Source organism: Mastigoproctus giganteus, chromosome 3, assembly GCF_048544385.1.
Source record: "Mastigoproctus giganteus isolate SK-2022 chromosome 3, ASM4854438v1, whole genome shotgun sequence".
Lineage (NCBI taxonomy): Eukaryota > Metazoa > Arthropoda > Arachnida > Uropygi > Thelyphonidae > Mastigoproctus > Mastigoproctus giganteus.
This window is the reverse complement of record NC_143577.1, coordinates 130,355,532-130,377,972: the sequence shown is the minus strand read 5'-3', so window position 1 is coordinate 130,377,972 and position 22,441 is coordinate 130,355,532. Positions and strand designations below refer to the sequence as shown.

The following is a 22,441-nucleotide window of genomic DNA, read 5'->3' as shown; positions in this document are numbered from 1 at the left end:
AATCTGCTAAAGCTTACCTTTTTTTTTTTTTTTTTTATGATCACCCCAAAAACGAGATGTCATAGAACCTATAGTACTTTGTACCATGCATGGTTGGAGGTTGAGAAGACATCTGCTGACATTATACTTGAACTTCTGTAAACTGTAATTTTCAGGAAATATGTATGAAGGAAGGTTGTTTAAGACAACGGCAGCTGAATGAATAAACGAGGAAGATGAAAAGTTGGTTCTATGTGTTTGAAGTTGGCCAGTAAATGGATGGGATGTTGGCTGGTGACGGCAAGTGTTTGGACTGTTTTGAAAGAGAGAGTGGGAATTACAGAAGCCAATTCAGAAGAACAGTGCCAATGGAAGTATCTGTAGAAAAGGCAAACAGCAGGAAAAATACGTCTAAGAGACAGAGAGTGGAGAGACTCTGTTAGGAATGAGTCATTAATTACCCCAACTGCCCTCTTCTGAATGGAATCTAGAAACCTGAGAGAGGTTTTGGGGCACCGCCGCAGATGTGGGAACAATATTCCATGGTAGGGCGAATTTCGATTTGTACAGAGTCAACAGCTGTTTGGAAGAAAAGTAACACCAAGAGCAAAAGAGAAAACCAAGTTTTTTAGATGCAGAGGAATAATATTTGTGATGTGCTTGAGCCAAGAAAGATTAGAAGTCGGGATAATCCCCAAAAGAGATATATTATCTTGCCTAGAAACTGGAGTGTCACCAAAGATAAGCATAGGAGTAGAAGAATCCTTTTTTGTGAGATATAAGACAAGACTGAGTTTTAAGAGGATTGAAATGAACCAGGTAATTCTCCTGTGGGGCAAAGACATTGAAATGTCTTTGCCCCACAGGAGAATTACCTGGAGATCAGAATTTAAGGAATTGATAGCAGATATTTGAGAAGTTGAAGCTGATTGAGCAGGACAAGTTTTCTCAAACTAGAAAGTAGAATGCAATGTGCTATCATCAGCAAAACTATGGATAGGATTTCTGGTCAATGGAAGAAGATCATTAATATAAAAGAGGAAAAGAGTGGGGGAAAGAAGTAAACCTCAGGGGACACCAGCATTACTGGAGAATTTAGAACTATCCACCATACCCTCAGTGAGCAGTCAGAAAGGAACATGGATAACCAATTACTAAAAACAGTTGGCAAACCATAAGATGGAACCATGGTTAGAAGACCTTTATGCTAAACACGATCAAAAGCCTTTGAAATGTCAAGAGGAACTGCTTGTGTTTCACCCAACTTTTCCATTGAATTAGTCCAAAAATGGGTAACATAAGCCAGAATATCACCATTGGATCGATACTGATGGAATCCATATTGGCGATCATTGATCAGATGGAAGCTTTCTAGATAGTTTAAGATTTGGCGGTTAATTGATTTCTTATTTACTTTAGGAAGAGTAGAAGTAATTGCAATGGGACAATAATTAGATGGGAGGGATTTGTAACCCTTTTTAGGAACTGGATATGAGCAAATTTCTAAGCAAAATGAAAAACACCTTTGGAATAAGAAAGTTCAAAAGGTGGTGGCAAAGAATTGGAGTAAATTTAGGAGCACAGGTTTTGAGAACAAGTGGAGACATACCACCAGGATCTGGAGCTTTCTGAGCATCAAGATTTGTGAAAATCCTTCTGACATCCTTTGATGAAGACCACAAGAGGCATTGAATGGCGAAAATATTGGAAATGCTTGGAGGAGTTTTACCAAGATCAATAATACATGAGTTGGAAGAAAAATGGGATGCTAGCAGGTCAGCTTTATCCTTGGCTGAAGTGACAACAGAACAATCTGATTTTTACAGAGGTGAGGGAAGAGATGGGCAAAAGTTGCAGCCAATAGTTTTCAACATCATTATCAGCCATTTTCAATCCACTGCAGGATGAAGGCCTCTCCAGAAACTTTCCAGTTCCTTCTGTTTTGTGCAATCGCCATCCATTTACTTCCCACAAACTCATGAATTTCATCTATCCATCTCCGCCGTTGTCTTCCAGGTTTTCTTCTAGCTCCTCATACGTACCATTCTGTTGTTTTCTTCGTCCATCTGTGATCATGTCTTTGGGCTGCCCAAGACCATTGCATGTCCTGCCCAAAACATTTTAGTTTTTTAGTTTTGATAAGAATGTACTTTAACTTGAGTTTGCTACATAATCCCTGTGTTTCTCTTCTTATCTAACAGTCTGACTCCCAATATAATTCCAATATAGCTTTGGTAAGAGACCAGAATGCTTGACTACCATTGGGGCAAGTAGGAAGTTTTCTACTCTCAGACTGTTTAAAATCTAGTTTGGACTGTTGTTGTTATGTGGTTTTCAGGAGCATTAGCAACTAAGGCCATATTGCTCCAGGGATATGCGGTGGTCATTACCTGACCTTTCCGCATCCTCCATATTTGGTGGTCACGGGCTCGAACCCCCGGACTAATCAAGAAGCATGTGCTACGCACTGCTGCTCCTGCCCACCTGGCTACGGAGGCGCCAGTTTGGACTGATTAATAACTGCTTTACAATTGTTGCGAACTTTGGTGTAGGTAGAAAATGAAACTAAAGAATTGTTAACAAGCCAGTTACGAAACGCAACATTCTTCTCTTGAACAGCCTTACCATATTTATCGGAAAACCAAGGTTTAGATAAAGGACAAGATTTTAAAGTGGAGTGTGGAATATGGGATTCCAATCCGGCAAGAATAATTTCACTGATACGATCTGAGCAAACATTGACATCAGAAGTTTTGAAACAGTAATCCAACCAAGGAAAAGAAATCTAGCAGGTAATTCCATTTTGCATTCTTGTAAGGCCAAACGATACAAGGTTGGGAATAACCATGAGGTAAAGGCTCCATTGGAGAAGAGACAATCACCAATTTGTGATCTCAGGTGCCCAAAGGACCACTCACTTCAACTGTGTAATTAGAGGGGTTGTTTGTGAGAAAAAGATCAAGCATGTTGGCTGTATGGTTAGGATTGTTCAGTATTCTGATAGATAAATGAGGTGTGGGAACAAGAGTAGCCTTGTGCAGGCGAAGTTTTTACAGCTTCGGCAAAGGGAGAAATTTTTTAAAATTTTTGCTGTTTTATTGACTTCAATTGATATATTAATTTATTTTCTAGAATTAGCTTTATATTCCTAGTTATGGAACTTAGTTTAATTTTTAACTTCGACAGAGATTTTGTAGGTTATTACTTAGTATCGGTAAGGGTATCCAATCCATGTGTTTAACAAGTTTTTGAAATTCCAGCGAACACAAAGTTTTTAGCTATATTTAGAGGCTTTATTGACTTAACTGTTCTATTAAATTATTTTCTATACGTAGCTTATAGCCCTAGTCAAGATCCTTGGTTTATTCTGAATTTAGATGGCGAGATTTTGGAAGTTAAGTAATACTTAGTGTCCACAGATTTACCGTTCGCAACTTGCCGTCATTGTTATACAATACGGTATATCTCATACTAGATAGCGTTAGCTTAGTATAGTATATAGTCTTCTTCTTCTTCTTTGTCCTCGCCTTCTTCCCACGTTCATATGGAGTTGGCATTCCCTTCCTTAATTTTCTTCCTCCATTCCTTTCTAACCAGGGCTTCCTCTCTCTCTCTCTCTCTCTCTCTCTCTCTCTTTCTTTCAAAGCCTCTGCCACCTTGTCCTTCCATCTCAGCTTAGGTCTCCCCCTCTTCCACTTCCCTATCACCTCCAGCTTTTCACACCTCTTCCCTAAATACTGCTCACTTCTTCGTTCCACATGACCAACCCACCTCAACCTAGATTCCTGTATTTTTTTACTCAGAGGCCCTACCTTAAAAGTACCTCTAATGTAGTCATTTCTTAACCTGTCCTTCCTTGTCACACCACACATCCATCTTAGCATCCTCATCTCCGCCACTTCCATCTTCTTCTCCTGGGCCCTTGTAATCGCCCATGTCTCAGACCCGAGAGCTCTTAAAGCAAAAACTGCATGTATCCCCTTGTATAATGGTCAGCATTTTAAGAAGGATGTAGAGCTGGTGGAACGAGTACGGAGAATGGAACAAAAGGTTACTCTTACGAAGAAACGCTTAAGTTTTGCAAATTACAGTGTCTGGCGACTAGGCACTGGAAAGGTGATCTGATAGAGGGGTATAAAGCCTTGAATGGTTTGAGCATGCTCAATGCCAATGGGATTCTTCCTCTTGCTCAAAATAATCACCTGAGAGGGCATGAATTCAAATTGAGGAAAGACAGATGTAGGAAAGATGTGCGGAAATTTGCCTTTAGCCAGCGTATAGTTGGTTGGTGGAACAGACTTCCATCCCTTGTTGTGGAAGTTGATAGCCTAAATAAATTTAAGGCTCAGCTGGACAGGTATTTCGAACGAACGGAGGGGTGAAATGGGAGTGGTTTTTTTTTTTTTTTTTTTGGCTGATGCTGCATAAAGCTTATACATCATATTCTTCTTGCATCATATGCCTCTACTAATGCTAAATAGAAAGGGTGTAAGAATATTTGCTGATGTTATCGAGGCAGTGTTAGGTGGGTCGGAAAACTTCAGGATTGGGGGATACACAGAATAATAGATTAACAGTAGCCGCTGGCAGAGGCTACTGTTAATCTGGGGTGGATGGAATTTATAAAGTTATATAAAAGGAGGCAGAAAAGGAAGTAAGCAAACCCTTGCCCATAATCATGAGAGCTTCCATGGACACTCAGGGAATGTACCCATTAACTGGAGATGTGCAAATATGACTCCAATTCACAAAGGAGGATCAAAGGACAACACAAGTAATTACAGACTTATTAGTTTAACTTTTGTTTCAGGAAAATTAATGGAGGCACTGGATAAAGAAGCACTGCAGGATCGACTACACAAGACTTCGGTTATAGCTCAGAAACATCATGAGGTTGTTATAGAGAGGTTTTGTCTGACCAATTTAATTGGATACTATGATGTGGTCACAAATCAACTGAATGCCAAAAATAAATTTGATATCATATACTTGTATTTCAGGAAAGCCTTTGATAATGTTACACATGGAAGACTGCTGTACAAATTGGAGACGTAGGGCATTAAGGGTAACCATAACAAACCCATGCTGTTTCTGAGCTATAACTGAAGTCTTGTCTAGTCGATCGTGCAGTGCTTCTTTAACCAGTGCCTCCATTAATTTTCGTGAAACAAAAGTTAAACTAATAGGTTTGCAAGTGGAAGTTGTTGTTTTTTTTTTTTTTTTTTTTTCCTGGCTGATGCTGCATAGCTTGCTTTCTTGCATCATATGCCTCTACTAATGCTAATATTAAAGAAGGTGTATCAGCTTTAAAGTCCAAGTTTTCAGATGACACAAAGGTTGGCAGTGTTGTTAATGACAGTAAAGACAGTATGCTACTCCAACTGGATCTAGGTAAGTTGGGAAAATGGACTGAGAAGTGGCAACTGAAGTGTAACATTGACAAATACAAAGTACTGCCTATGGGTAGTGATAACAGAAGAGAAACATACCAACTCTGTGGTACTACACTCAGGGAAGTGGCAAGTGAAAAAGACCTGGGGGTAACCATGCAGTCAAATATGAAGTTCACTGAGCAGTGCAGATGGGCTGCCAGGGCAGGTCATGGAGTCTTGTCAATGATATATAGGAATTTTGCTAGCAGTGACAGGGAGGTGATTATCCCGTTATACAAGGCAATGGTCAGGCCACACCTAGAGTACTGTGTGCGGGTCTGGAGGCCTCATTTTAGGAAGGATGTAGAGTTGTTAGAACGAGTACAAAGAAGGGCAACAAGATTGTTGAGGGGAACCAAGTGGTGTACTTACCAAGAAAGGCTTAAGTTCTGCCAAATGCAGCACCTGGAGAGTAGGTACCTGCAAGGTGATCTGATTGAGGTGTATAAGGCCGTGAATGGGTTGAGCAAGCTGAATGCTGATGGGATTCTTCCTCTTGTTCAGACTAAGAACCTGAGGGGGCAGAGTTTCAAACTGAAGAAAGATAGTTGTAGAATAGCGGGTAGTTGATTGGCGGAACAGGCTTCCATCTTTCTTTGTGGAAGCTAATAGCCTAAATAAATTTAAGGCTGAGCTTGACAGGCGTTTGAAACGAATGGAGGAGTGAAATGGGAGCGGTTTTTTTTTTTTGGTTTTTTTTTTTGTTGATGCTGCTTTCATGCTGATGCTTGCTTTCTTGCATCATATGCCTCTGCTAATGCTTCAGCATCTCGACCTGCTGATGACTAGACAATGGAAGCAAGCCGGAGTTGTGAACGTTGAAATCACCAAGGAAAATTACCTCATTCTTAGGAAAGTTGGACTGGAAAAAAGTCAAGTTGCAAAGAGGGGAAGTCAAACAGTTCCAAGTGATTAGTGGATTTGGGAGAACAGTAGAGAAAACAGATGAATTTGACAGAATGAGATAGAGAGATTTTAAGCCAGAGAAGATTGAAAAGAGGAGATTTGAAATTACCAATCTCTAACAGAGGATATCAGAATGGACATATGCACAAGTACCACCTTTGAGGTGAAAGGAATAATACAGTGAATAATATAGATAACTGAGATGAGCAGTAGTTGAATCAACTGTTAACTGAGATTCTGTTCAGAAAAAGTACATGCGGTTTGGCAGACTGTAAGTGGAAATGGACATCGTTAAGATTAGAATTGAGACTATGTATATTTGTGAAATGAACTAGGACGTGTTTGGGAGATTTAGATCTTTTCACAGATAAGTTTGCTCTATTGGTTTGACAATTCATGGTGTATTCAATAGTAAGAAAAAGTGTGTGGGGGGGGAGAGACATGCTGTGTGAAGTAATGAAATTTTTCGATATAGCATATGCATGGTAAGAATATAGCCAGATCCTTGACATAACATGACCTCGACAATGCCCCTCCCCTGCATACACACTACTCGGACTCCCTCCAGTCACTATCTGGCAGAATAGAGGCAGCAAGATTATACGCTAGCTGATCCAGAATCCTCCTAGAGAGTTACCAATAGATTTGGTCTGGAGTACGAACTATCAGCCAGCCTATGAACACCGTTTTAGAGCAGTACTCTCGAAATGTAAGGAAGTTTGGATCTCGCCATGGTGTTCATCATAACTTCAAGAGACATCAATCATGGTGGAAGAGATGGGGAAGGGTTGACTGGAACTTAGCTCTGGAGACTAAACATGGGTTCCACCACTTCAAGCCTCCAATAAGCAAAGTGGTGGTATTGCACCAGTTGATGAGAGTCATCTAACACCTAGTATTGCCTGATAACAACAGAGGGGGGGCATTCCTCTGCGTGGTGCGAACATCACACCCATAGGTGTGCTTGCATATGGGGGTTATACCCCGGATTACTAACAGTCTTACCATCGTGAAGGTGCAAGCAGAGGATCTGGCTGTCACAGACCTTCTGGACTTTGTCAAAATTGGGTCCACTTGACTTGAGCGTCATCTGAATATCAGCTGCATCAGCGTTTTAGATTCCCAGGTAGCAAGCACAGCTTGTCTGGCCTATCTAAGAGAATGTCTGCGACAACCTCCAGGACCAAACCTCCTTTGTATGTCAGGTGCTTTGTGATTTGACGGTAGCCCGTTATTTCTGCAAACACTTATATTCGCTGCAAGAATTAAACATGCTAATCAAAAAATATATATTTTTTTAAGCCAGTGGTGTGGCAGCTTACCTGACAGGTGAGCCTCAGAAATATCGTTTCTGCAGTAATGGTTAATCATGATTAAAATTTTAAATTTTTTCTCTTCCTTAATATAGTAAGGAAGAGTAGTAAGGAAAAAAAAACTCCAAAAAACAACTATTCCAGTAAAAGCTTAACTATTAAGCTTTGTTATAAGGTTTGTATGCAAAAACTGTGCACAAGAGTCTGTAAGGTGATCAATGCACTGCAATTATTTAGCTCTTTGGATGAGTGCAACATGGTACTAGCACTCTGTTTATAGTTTCAGGTTACTTATTTTTCTCTTCTCCTACTTGTTTACCCTCATCGTTTTTCAAAGATTTATTATTGCTTTTACAAAAATGGGGCAACACAAAACCCATATTTCTCTATTTACTATGTGAATTCTTGATATTCTCCAAAGATAATTGTTTTATTGTGAAAAATATTTTTATATCGATACATATTTTTAAAATTGTGTATAGTGAAGTGCACAAAACTTAAAATAATTTTAAATAATCTTAGAAATGGAAGTAAGTAAGTAATAGTATGTGACTGATTGACTCTCACACTCACACACCCTTCATAGCCAAGTGGTCAGGAGCAGGAGCTCAATAGCAGACTCACTTTGAGCAGAACAGGGTTCAAGCCCCTGGCTGCTAAATATCAGTCCATCTGCCAACTCGCACTGGACCAGCGTGGCAGACTGTGGTCCATTTTCCTCAACATGACATTCGGGAGGCCTCCATCCTGCAGTGGATTAACAATGGCTGGAGATTTATTTATTTTATTTATATATATTTACAGTTGGTCGTCAACTTACGACTGACTTCTGTTCTGACTGACAGGTCGTAAGTCGATCTGGTTGTATGTCGGCCATATATTTATTAACAGTATTTTTTAACCTTTCTAATCTTTTTATCGTCTTTATAATATATTTTTTTAATCTTTAAAATTTTTATCATCTTTTATTTTTAATTTTAAATACAGTAATGTTTTTATCTTTTACTTAGCGATACTGTACATACCTTTGTTTCTACGCCTAGGCTATCTCTCTCTAGGAGGTTAAATTCAAACGTTCTCTACATTTTAATGGGTTTATTATTCATACTGTTTATAAAAATACAAAACTATGATCTATAATTATATTGTACATAATGTGAAAAATAATACTGTACATAATGTACTGTAAACACAAAAATACAATCTAAAATTAATGTAAAAATTAATACAAATGAAATTTACAAAATCAATTTTTAATCTTTGCTTGTGCTGGGTTGTGGATCATCAGGATCATGTTCTTGGGTTGAGGTAGGAGATGTTTTCTTGTTGAGGAACATGCTGAGCTTTGTTTGAACAGTTTGTTTCTTTTTTTCTTCATATATCTCACGGTAGCAACGCACAGCATCTTGAATGATACGTTCAACCTTTGTAAATCGTTCGATATTAGGGTCCATTTCTTTGAAACTGGCGAGAGCTTTAATCAGTTGCGAAAAAGAATCTGATAAACCCTTTGCAGTGAATTTCTTTTCTGGCTCCTCTTCTTCTTTCTCTTCTTCCTCCCTCGCTTTTTCTTGTGCCACTCTCTGTGCTTCCAATTCAATCAACTGTTCATCCGAAAGTTCTTTTGTCTCACAATCTAGCAACTCCTCTACATCTTCTATTTCACATTCTAATTTAAGATTTTTTTGCAAGTTTAACTATTTTTTCTGTAATCACTTCCAGCTCCTCTCGTTTTTCAGATCCTTCAAATGTAGTATTTGCATAACATTATAGATATTTTTTCCAAATTCCCGATATAGAATTCTTTGTTACACATTCCCATGCAGTCGAAATATTCTTGACACACTGAAGAATGTTGTACTGCTTCCAAAAGTCTCGCAAAGCTAAATCAGCATCAGAATCTATCGCTTCGATGGCTTGTGCGAATGTCGTTCTGAGATAGTGAGCCTTGAATGCTGAAATAGCATCCTGATCCATGGATCGAATAAGAGTGGTTGTGTTAAGTGGCATAAAAACCACCCTAACATCATGATGAAGGTCGTCCAGATGAGGGGGGTGGCCAGGGCCATTGTCCATAATCAATAAAATCTTGAAATCTTTACCTCTCTCTGCACAATATTCACAATCTTGGGGAATAAAGCAGTTCATGACCCAGTCTTCGAACAGTGCTTGAGTCATCCAAGCTTTAGGGTTTGAACGGTAGTAAATGGGCAGTGTGTGCTTAAATGCACGAGGGTTTTCTGAATGATAAATGAGAAAAGGCTTCAGCTTAAAACCCGCGGCATTCCCACAAAGCAACAAAGTTAACCGATCCTTAAAAGCTTTGAATCCTGGCATCCTTTTTGCTTCTTGGTGTATGTATGTACGATTAGGCATGCGTTTCCATTCCAAGCCGGTTTCATCTACGTTGAATATTTGTTCCGGTAGATAACCTTCTTCCTTGATTAAAGAGTCGAAACTATCAACGAATATTTTGGCTCCATCTTCATCTGCTTCTCCTGTGATATGTACATTATGCAAAGCAAATCTTTTTTTAAAACGCTTTACCACCCAGTACTAGCCTGAAAATCTTGTGCATAATCATCTCCGGCGCGTGATTTTAAACTCTGAAACAAACTTCTAGCCTTCGCTTGCACTGTGTGAAGGCTCATGGGTGTATTTTTTTGTATTAAATCTTCCATCCATATAAACAACAATTTCTCCATTTCATGGATGGGTCCCTGTCATTGTTTGGTTAAAATTGTAGACTTAATAGGTGCAGAACCTTTCACAGCTTCCCGAATTCTTTCTTTGCCCTTAAGTACCGTCGATACCGTGGAATGTGATAACTTCAAGTCACGTGCTATCGTATTCACTTTCTTTCCGCCTTCATATTGCTGGATAACTTTCATTTTACACTCTAAATCAATAGTTTTCCTTGACTTCTTAGCTGGCGTATATGTAGATGAAGGCATTTTCCTTCTAAACATTTTATGGGTACAGTATTTCAGTAGAAACTGAATTAATACACCACACGCAACAGATGCTTGAAAAGGACTGAGTGTATGTGAGATAGGAGTCTAGGAAAGTTTATCGCTCGCAATTCACCGCCAGCAGTTTACTGCCATGTCAGTTTATCGCATAAACAATTTATAGCCTACAAATATCGCCAGGCAATACTGTACATATAAAATTTATTTTTAACTTAAGTAGCATGTTTTAGGGGAGTGGGGGTTGGGCGTGCTGATTAGGGAGGTACTTATAATTAATTATACAATGTGACTGATTCTGAAGATTGCATATTCATTTTGAATTTTTGCAGTGTACTATGGCATACCTAATGCTATAATTAGTTTAGTTTAAAATTAACCAATTGTTATATTGTTTAAATAATGGATTTTTTTACTATTTTTGTGATACATGTAACTATGATTTATTATTAATTTATTATTTTTTTTTGTGGTCGTAAGTCGCATAGGTCGTAAGTCGACGACCAAGTGTATTAATATTTCTACACATAAGCAGAAATATATGCTTATGTTCAAAATTGTGCACACTTAACAGTCTTTTAAACTTGAAAAATGGGAGATATCAAGAGACTGATGTTTCTATTTTATGTCGAAAACATTCTTTTTGCAATTTTCAGAATTAATATATTTCATTTTTTTTTTTTTTTTTGACAATAAATGGCGTAAAACATGCTATATGTTTTACATCTTTAATTTTATGCAATGCAGACAAACAATGCCTGATAAGCAATTTGTTGACTAGTGATGAAACACCAAACTTTAATTTGATGATTAAAAAAAAATTCTGAATTTAATGGCAATGCTGCAGATTTACATTTTTTAGGATGTTGAGCAAGAGAACAGGTCAAAAATACAGAACTCCTGTTGTGATTCTGGAGAGTTAGCAGATACATAACATTAAAAAAACAAAGTGAGATATAAAATCTGTCACCTTATTTAAACAATTTAAATTGTTTCTGTAAAAGTTTAAATAAAATATGAAGTGACAAATCAGAATAACTGCAGAAACTGATAAATAAAAAAGCAAATTATTTCACTTATTTCAATATTTATTTGAAATATCTCATAGGTAGATGATGTTCTTAACCAATTGGGTGGTCAGAATTTATTATTGAAAACTTAGCTGCATAATCTACCATCAAGGTTAGTTTAACAATTAGGATTCTAATGCTGGACAAGGCGGTGACCACAGATGAGGCATTGAGAGACAGTGCTTCTTCCTGAGATCTTCCTAAAATCTCCCATTTTAGGAAGAATGAGAGAATAATGGATGCAGTTGTGGGAGACTACATCCATTCCTGCTGTGATATCATTTCCATTTGCTTCTATTCTGATTGGTTAGATTTATTGTTGCCCAAATCCTGAAAAAATTCAAAAACCTTGCATACTTCAAGGTTGTTTGTATTGTTAACCATCTCTAGCTATTAAATGCATAATGCAATCTTACTCACCAACGTTTTTAACAACTAGTGAAATGAGACCATCATCCACAAATACACGACTTCCACTTGATAAAACTTTTACTATATTCTTATAATCAACATGAATTACTTCAGATGAACATTTTTCTTTGTAAGAATCATCAACTGTTATTTTTACTGTGCCACCCTTCATCATTTCAACTTCAGCAGTAGGTCCCTATATTAAAAAAATTATTATTGTATTCAAAATATTTAAGAAATTACACATTTTTCTTAATTTAAATGCATAAAACTATTATGCAACTTACAGTATATGTAGATAAAAAGATCCAAAAAATTTTAAATTAAGTAACCTCACAAGCAATTTATTTAAAGTAAAGTCTGCATGAGTATTTAGTATATGAAAGTATTTAGTTCTCATTTTCTAAACAAAGTCGTGTACTGACAGCAGTGTACTGTCATTAGTGTCATTAATTTTTTCCAAGGAGAAAAAATTAATGACACTAATGACAACAGGATCTACAAAAGTTGAGCAGATGGGCTGAGAGGTGGCAAATGACGTTTAACATTGACAAATGTAAAGTACTACATATGGGAAGCAGTAATCCCAGAGTAACATATCAACTCTGTAGTACAACACTGACAGTGGTAGAGAACAAAAAGGGCCTGGGGGTAATTGTGCAGGCAGATATGAAGTTTTCTGAGCAGTGCAGACAGTCTGCAAGAGCAGCTCATGGTGTCTTGTCAATGATATACAGGAATTATTCTAGCAGGGATAAGGAGGTGATTATTCCCTTGTATAAGGCAATGGTGAGGCCACACCTTGAGTACTGTATACAGGTCTGGAGGCCTCATTTCAAGAAGGATGTAGAGCTGCTGGAACGAGTACAGAGAAGGCCAACAAGATTAGTGAATGGAACAAAGGGTTGCTCTTATGAAGAAAGGCTTAAGTTTTGCAAATTACAGTGTCTGGAGACTAGGCACTGGCGAGGTGATCTGATAGAGGTGTATAAAGCGTTGAATGGTTTGAGCATGCTCAATGCCAATGGGATTCTTCCTCTTGCTCAGAATAATCACCTAAGAGGGCATAAATTCAGATTGAAGAAAGACAGATGTAGGATAGATGCAGTGTTGCCATTTTAGCGGTTTTCCCGCTAGATTTAGCGGAATTGCTTCAGGTTTAGCGGATAAAAATATGAAATAGCGGATAGCGGATTTTTTAGCGGGAAGAGTATAAATGTTTAGCATTTTATGTATTTTGGCAATGTAACATTTATATTAAGAAATATTAAATTAATTGTTCAATTAATTATTTAATTAACAATAAAAATAATTCATAATTGAAATAGTAGGGATATCATATTTCATAGTTTTTTTTTTTATAAAGCGAAGAATCGGTTTTATATTATTCTGGATTTCCCTGAGGAGAACCCCAACAATTTTACGTAGTTACGCTCGCGGTCAAACGACCTGATCATTGGGTCATGGCTTTAAATTGTTGAATCAAATCTAAAAATGTGGAAAAAATTCTAATGACGCCTTTTTTTGAAACAGCGAAGGAATGGCATTGGATAATTTTTCTTCGTCGTATTTGTTTGGCTTCCAAGAAATGCGATCCGAATTACCGACATCTCTTTCAACGTTTCTAATAACCACAGAGCAATAAGTAATAAGAGTAATAAGTAATAATTATTTCTAATAACCACAGTGTAATAATATCTTAGTATAGTTAGTCCTCGTATAACACGATAGTTGTATTCCTAGAAACCCTCGTGCAATGCAAAATCGTGCGTTTAGTAAATCCACCAGCCGACAAAATCAATTCAAATATTTATACAGTGCCATAAACGATGGTGCAGATCCGAAAAAGATAGTGCATTCGTGTCAAACAAGGTGGTTATCCATTGAAGTTGCTATAACAAGAATTTTAGAACAGTATATTGAATTAAAAGCCCATTTTGAAATAACTCGTTTGACTGACAAATGTTATACTGCAGAACTTCTTTATTCAATGTTCAAAGATGAAAGTAATTTAGCGTATCTTTTATTTTAAAACCTATCTTATCTGAAGTACAAAGAGTAAACAAATCTTTTGAATCAAATACTGCCGATCCTACATTATTACTACATGATTTAAACATGCTATTGTCGATGATTGCCAATAAAATGTTTTTACCAAATACACATATTGAAAGGATAGAAGAGGACATTAATAATTATTTAGACCCTAAGCCATATTTAGGTTACCAATTTGAAAGAAAAATAAATGAATTAATAATGAATAAACTTATCACAACAACAACAGATGAAATGGCAATAACAGAGAGAGAGATGCCGTAATTTCTTGATTGATTTGTATCCACAATTAAAACAACGCCTTCCGGGCAACATAAAAGAATTAAAAAAAATGTCTCAGTTAACAATATATTAAAGCAACAAAACGAACCACTGATAAATTTATTACAAAATTTAAAATTGTCTGAAGTAGAAATTGAAAAAATTGAGCAACAGTATATAAACATTACTCTCGTTAAATGGGAAAACATCTACAATACAATGAAGTTTTGGTCAGAAGTTTCGAAATATCGAGATGCAAGCGGTAAAAATCCATTTAAAGAAATTAGCGAATTTGCATTGGGTATTTTAATTTTGCCATTATCCAATGCAGATGTGGAAAGAATATTCAGCAACTTAAATCTAGTAAAAAACAAAACACGCAACAGAATGAGTGTTGGCACGGTTAATGCAATCTTATTAGTACGATACGGGCTCAAAAGAGTTGAAAAGTGTTGTAAAAATTATGTTTTACCTGAAGAAGTGCTTCGCAAAATAGGTACACAAGAAGCATATGATGAGGAGGTATTGAATTTCGAAATTAATTTAGATTTTTAGATATTGATTTTATATTAAAAACAGAAAAATAAATAACTATTTATATATACTATTTGTTTGTTTGTTTTATTCACTACAAAGTACAAACAAATAAAAATTTAAAAAATTTGGCGGGTCAAGTGCTAAAAATAGCGGATTTTGAGTATGCGGCTAGCGGGAAATATTATTAAGAGTTGGCAACACTGGATAGATGTGCGGAAATTTGCCTTTAGCCAGCGGGTGGTTAGGATAGATGTGCGGAAATTTGCCTTTAGCCAGCGGGTGGTTAGGATAGATGTGCGGAAATTTGCCTTTAGCCAGCGAGTGGTTGATTGCTGGAACAAACTTCCATCTGTCGTTGTAGAAGTTGATAGCTTACAGAGATTCAAGGCAGAACTTGACAAACATTTGGAGTGAGTTGATGAGTGAAATAAGGGTTTTTTTTTTTTTTTTTTTGACTGATGCTATAGAAGCTTGCCTTCTTGCATCATGTGCCTTTGCTAATTCTGCTCTTAAAGAAGTGAAATTAATTTTTGTTTGTATTGTTCCTAAATAGTCTGTTAGGTTTATGACAGATATTCTTCCAGTGATGAAACTAGGGCTGTTACTTGTAAATTTAAATGGAGCAAATATTCAAGCCATATACTTGTGACTGAACTGGGCTAAATTTCAGATAAACTAAATAGCCATCAAATTATTGTCTCCAATGATACTGAAGCAATCTCCTGGCATAATACTATCAACTCCAGTTTAGACTCCTTATTTCCTGATGATAACGCCCTCCTTTTACTCTGCTGAGTACTCAGAAATCAGAAACTTGAACATAGAATATCACTCAGAAGACCCCATAGAATTAATTATTCTCCCTTGACTTAAGGTTAAAATGGCTGTAGACAAAATACAACCCAACAAAGTCAAGTTCTGAGGGCAGGTTTATCTCTAAGCTCTTCTCAACAATGCTCATCAACATGTACAACAAATGCTTATCTCAAGGCTCCTTTCTCATCTTCTGAAAATATGCACTCAAGATTATTCAAAAACTTGGAAAACCACTCAACTCTCCAGTCATACAAACCAGTTGCCTTACTTTCTGTATTAGGGAAGGTCTCCAAAAGACTTCTGTCCTACAGAATCAATTCACTACTTGAAAACTCTGGTTCAGTAGTATCTAACTGATTTGGCTTTACTCCTGGACTTAACACTTAAGGTGCCCTGGTTGAATTTATTTGTTTCATTCACCTCACAACCCATAAATACCCTTGGTTGTTTTGTTGACTTTGAAGGCATCTTTGATTCCCTTTGGTGGGAGAGTTTCCTAGAACAACTGAGACTCCTAAGATGTTCTCAGAAACTTTTAAACACCATTAGAAACTAATTCTGCAACAGGTATGTCACTGTGGCCTTGAATTATCATTCTGTTACTCAGCAAGTTTGTTTGTGGATGTTGCTGCCAGGTCTTAGGACCTAGTAGACCTCCAAATTATTGCTGGCTGTCTACCCCCTGGACTTATTCTTAATATTACAGGGTGTTCAGAAAGTCACTGTGCACTTTTCTAATAATATTTTGTTTATATTTCAGATTTTGATCCCAATATGGTTTTAACAACTGAAGAACGTTATAGCTCATCGAACACGTATTCCGAGAAAGTGGTAGATACGCAGATGTGGTGCGACAGCGATTTGCTGACAAATTCCCAGATACACCTGTTCCACATCGCAATACACTTCGTAACCAAGTTTCGGGAAACAGGAGCAGTGGATGAGGTCAAACGCTGTGGAAGGAGAAACTGTTGGAGAAACTGTTGGATATTTCTGACAGTATGCTGCAGAGTCCATCAAAATCATTATGAAAGTTAGCTCAGCAGCATGATATTGGTCTTGGAACTGCTCATAAAGCCGTCAGAAAAATTAAAGCTCTTCCCATACAAAATAATGGCGGTACATGAACTGAAAGCAACTGATCGTGGAAAATGAATACGCTATTTCAGATGGTTTAACCGATTTATCGAAGAGAATACAGCTAATGTGTTGGATGTGACCTTTTTCACCGACGAAGCACGGTTCCATCTCTTGGGTTATGTTAATTCGCAAAATTCAAGATTGTGTCATCCGATAATCCTCACACTTTACACGAAACATAGCAACCATTGCTATGTTTCGAAACATTGCAGGATTTCAAGGTTGGTGTGTGGGTTGCGATTTCTAGACATCGAATTGTTGGCCCTATTTTCTTTATGAACACAATAAACAGCGAGTGCTATTGTTTGCAGATTCTTCATACCTTCATTGGTCAGATGACAAGTGATGAAATCAATTACTCATGGTTTCAACAGGATGGTGCTACTGTCCACACATCTAACAGATCTATGCAGTTGTTAAAGGAATGTTTGGAGACCGCATTATTTCGACAGACGTGTGGCCCCCACGCTCACCAGATCTAAATCCACCAGACTTATCTATGTGGAGCAGCAAAATCTGCAGTGTATCGAGCTTTTCCGCGCACGCTGGATGACTTGAAAGCAGCGATAACAGCATTCATTCATGTCTATTTATTTACTGATAGCGGTGTTTAGAAACAAAATATGAAGGCTCCAAGCCTGTATTGATGCTAAGGGGGGGGGGGGATCACTTTCAACATTGTTTATAATTGTCATTCATATTTACCTCCTGTATTCTATATTGAAACACGTCTGTTAATAAATATATGTATATAAGAGCACACTGACTTTCCGAACACCTTGTATCATTATTAGCATATTGTGCAAGGAAGCATGAGGCTTATGCTGCACCAGCCAAAAAAAATTTTCTGAATTACCCTGAGAGAGAGACAGAACAAGAATCAGAAGTAGAAGGGAATCACTGAGAAAGACAAAAATTATGATATCCAGCTCGAGACCCTGGGTGAGCCAAGCCCATACTCACCAGATGTGAGCCCTACAGAGGACTCCTATAACATCCAAAAAAAGGTCACTTCACAGAATTTGATGGCATATCCATTAATCCAGATGCCCCTCCACAACATGAGAAAACTCAATGCTTGCAAATCGTGGCTGAAAGATAAGCTCGATGGAACTCTTACACAAAAAGCAGAACATTTTGATTCTTCCAAACTGTTACTTCATTCAGCAAGCTCACTCCTACTTGAGGCTACTTGCATACTTGTTTTGAATTGACTGGGCATGGATTGCTTAACTCCAAGTTGTACTACTTCAACCTCTTTATAACTGAACTCTGTGTCTCTGTGGAGTACATGAAGACTCCACCTGTATTCTCTTCCACTGTCCTTTTTTCAAAGTCAATAACTGTTTTCTTGCACTGTACCTGTCCTGTCTGGTCAAGAGGAAACCTTTGTTAAGAGAAAACCACACTTCCATGCCCTCCAAAACTATGCAAGAAAAGTGTTTTCTCTTAGAAAAACTCTCCCTCTCAGCTATGGTAAATACCCAACCACATCCAAAACTGACTCACATCACACTTAATGGATTCACCTGCTCCCCCCTCCCGTAGCCTTGTCGATTGCAATTATTTGAACTTGCACTTCCGCAATTAATTTAGTTGTAACTTAAAAAAAAAAAGTACAATTAACTTGTAGTTAATTTGCCACCCCTGCTGGTAGTTAGGACTTGGGCTAGGCCTTAACCACGATTGCTGGCATCCACTGGTACTGCACTCCTTCCAGAAAGGGTCATAACCATTAGAACAGTAGAAGTTGGCCCGCACACACACATTTTGAGGCCAATCAACACAGAAACATAAAACATCATCACAAAAATCATTCTACTCACATGCTGGCCTTTTTACACAGAGAGAGAGAGTTCTTAACATCAGAGTTCCCTGATGGAGTTGAACTGTAGTTATAAGTGCCACCCCTCAACAGATACATACATGGATATGGCCATCAAACTGTACGTCTCCCCATCCTACTGGGGAAATTCAAAAAATAACATAGCTAGTATGCTGCATGTTGACAACCAAGTTATGATGTAAGCAGAGGTTGAAGTGTGGCTGCCAACACAGCTATTTCACAGCATGGTCATTACACCACACAGAGGTATGACTAACCTTCTAGATCAAGTGATAATACTGAGTGGTAGATTTATCCATTTATCCAATGCAATATCACTGTTTGCTTAACAGAAATTTGAATGGGCAGAAACTCTTACAAACCAAACAGGTGTTGTATATTTAAGGTTATAAACAGGCATAATAATGAGATCTAGTATCCTTTATATTTTGAAGATGTAACTATAAAATGGTTTTCACAGGCCAGCTGGTAGTTAGTACATCAGACTACACATACTGGTAATGTCCCTGGAAGAAATGAGGTCAGCTAGTATATAATTGGCAGTTAACTCTGCCAGTTGTGACTAGAAAAAGAAAGCCCAAGTATCGTGATTGCAAGCGGAAAAGAGAAGAAGAGCACATAATATCAAGGGCTTGGTATGAGCTACTGATATATTCTTGCTGTGTGTGCATGCACCATAATTAAAATTTCATAAATCCCTATATTACATTCCCACAATTTTTATCTTATTTAAATCAATACATAATAAATTGTCAAACTACTTGAAAAAATTAATCTGAGAAAGATCTAAAAATACCAATAACTTCACAATTCTCATCATAAATATAAATGAGTTTATTTGTGGAATGAATTATAAGTCCATTCATTTCATGTCCATTTCCACCTATAAATCTGCTAAGCCCAATTATTTTTTCTGACAGAATCTGAATTTTCAGTTGCTCCACTACCACTCATATCAGTTGCCCTATGATTCCTTCCACTTTAACGGCAATACTTGTGTTTAAATATTGGAGACTTGAAGTGGTGGATCCCATGTTTAGTCTCCAGAGCTAAGTTCCATTCAACAATTCCCCATCTACTCCACCAATCAGTATGACTGATGAATTTTGAGGTTATGATGAACATCAAGGCGAGATCCAATCTTCCTTACATTGAGGTTCCAGCTCTAAAATGGTGTTCACAGGCTGACCGCTAGTTAGTACACCAGACCGAACCTATTGGTAACTCTTTAGGAGGCTTCCGGATCAGCTAGTGGATCTTGCTATCGCTATCTGGCAGAGTAGAGGTAGCAAGATCTTCCGGATCTTGCTACCTCTATCTGCCAGATAGTGACTGGAGAGAGTCTGAATAGTGTGTATGCAGGGGGGGGGGGCATTGTCAAGGCCACGTTATGTCAAGGATCTGGGTATATTCTTATCATGTGTATGACATATCCAAAAATTTCATTACTTCATACAGCATGTCCCCCCCCCCCCACTTTTTCTTAATATTGAATACACCATGAATGGTCAAACTAATAGAGTAAGCTTATCTGCGAAAAGATCTAAACCTCTCACACATTTCCTAGTTCATTTCGCAAATATCCATGGTCTAAATTCTAATCTCAATGATGTCCATTTCCACTTGCAGTCTGCCAAACCCCATGTACTTTTTCTGACAGAATCTCAGTAATTGGTTGATTCAACTACTGCTAATCTCGGTTGCCCAAACTATTCGCTATATATTTCCTTTTGCCTCAAAGGTGGTACTTGTGCATATGTCCGTTCCGATATTCCCTGTCAGAGACTTGGTAATTTGGAATCGACACTCTTCAATTTTCTCTGGCTTAAAATCGCTCTACCTCATTGTGTCAAATTCATCTGTTGTCTCTACTGCTCTCCCAGCCTCACTAATCACTTGCAGCTCTTTGACTTCCTCTCTATGCAACTTGACTTTCTCCAGTCCAACTTTCCTAACAGTGAGGTAATTTTCCTTGATGATTTTCATGTTCAAAACTCCAGCTGGCTTCTGTTTTCTAGTCACACCGACCCAGCTAGTCAAGATGCAGAGGCTTTTGCAATTACTAATGACCTTGCACAGATTGTTCATTTACCTACAAGAATATCAGACAATACTAATCATACAGCCAACATGCTTGATCTTTTTCTCACAAACAACTCTTCTAAGTACACGGTCAAAGTGAGATGTCCTTTAGGAACTTCAGATCACAACTTGGTGATTGGCTCTTCTCCAATGGAGCCTTTATCTCATGGCTATTATGCAGCATCAGCCAAAAAAAAAACCCACTTCCACTTCACCCCTCTGTTCGTTCAAAATACCTGTCCAGCTGAGCCTTAAACTTATTTAGGCTATCAACCTCCACCACAAGGGATGGCAGTCTGTTCCACCAACCAACCACCCGCTGGCTAAAGACAAATTTCCGCACGTCTATCCTACATCTGTCTTTCCTCAATTTGAATTTATGCCCTCTCAGGTGATTTTTCTGAGCTAGAGAAAGAATCCCATCAGCATTGAGCATGCTTAAACCATTCAAGGCTTTATACACCTCTATCAGATCACCTCGCTGGTGCCCAGTCTCCAGACACTGTAATTTGCAAAACTTAAGCCTTTCTTCGTAAGAGCACCCCTTTGTTCCATTCACTAATCTTGTTGCCCTTCTCTGTACTCGTTCCAGCAGCTCTACATCCTTCTTGAAATGAGGCCTCCAGACCTGTATACAGTACTCAAGGTGTGGCCTGACCATTGCCTTATACAATGGAATAATCACCGCCTTATCCCTGCTGGAAAAATTCCTGTATATCATTGACAATACTCCATGAGCTACTCTTGCAGCCCGTCTGCACTGCTCAGAGAACTTCATATCTGCCTGCACAATCACCCCCAAGTCCCTTTCATTCTCTACCACTGTCAGTGTAGTACCACAGAGTTGATACGTTGCTCTGGGGTTGCTGTTTCCCATGTGTAGTACTTTACATTTGTCAATGTTAAACTTCATTTGCCACCTCTCAGCCCATCTGCTCAACCTTTCCAGATCCTGTTGCAGCAGCATAGTGTCAGTAGTGTCCTTGACAACCCTGACAACCTTTGTATCGTCTGCAAACTTGGACATTAAGCTTGATATACCATCATCAATATCATTTATAAATACAGAAAACAATAATGGACCCAACACTGAGCCCTGAGGGACTCCACTAATAACATTAGTCCACGATGAGCAGTGTCCATTGATTCCCACTCTCTGTCTTCTCCCCCTCAACCACTCCTTTATCCATAGCAGCAATTTGCCTCCAATGTCACACTGCTCCAATTTGTGTAGCAGTCTTCCATGTGCAACAGTATCAAAAGCCTTTCTAAGATCCAAGTATATAATATCAAAGTTATTCCCTGCATCCAGTTCTTTTGTGACTGCATCATAGTATCCAATCAAGTTGGTCAGGCAAGACTTCCCCTTAACAAAACCATGCTGTGTCTGAGCTATAACTGAAGTCTTGTCTAAATGATCCTGCAGTGCTTCTTTAACCAGTGCCTCCATTAATTTTCCTGGAACAGAAGTTAAGCTCACAGGTCTATAATTACTTGTGTCAGCCTTTGATCCTCCTTTGTGAATTGGGGTCACATTTGCACATTTCCAGTCTATGGGTACCTCCCCTGAGTCCAAGGAAGCTCTCATAATTATGGCTAAGGGTTTGCTTACTTCCTTTGCTGC

The 22,441-nt window shown here is 38.1% G+C and overlaps 1 protein-coding gene across 1 annotated transcript in view; it reads right to left on the bottom strand.

The window, feature by feature from the left end:
• The window catches only part of LOC150088271 (pyruvate kinase PKM-like), a 552,820-nt gene that overhangs the window by 343,497 nt on the left and 186,882 nt on the right, over positions 1 to 22,441 (bottom strand). Inside the window, exon 5 of the mRNA XM_090369430.1 lies at positions 12,090 to 12,276. Coding sequence (XP_090225556.1) covers positions 12,090 to 12,276 — 187 coding nt within the window. The remainder of the gene's footprint in view (positions 1 to 12,089; positions 12,277 to 22,441) is intronic.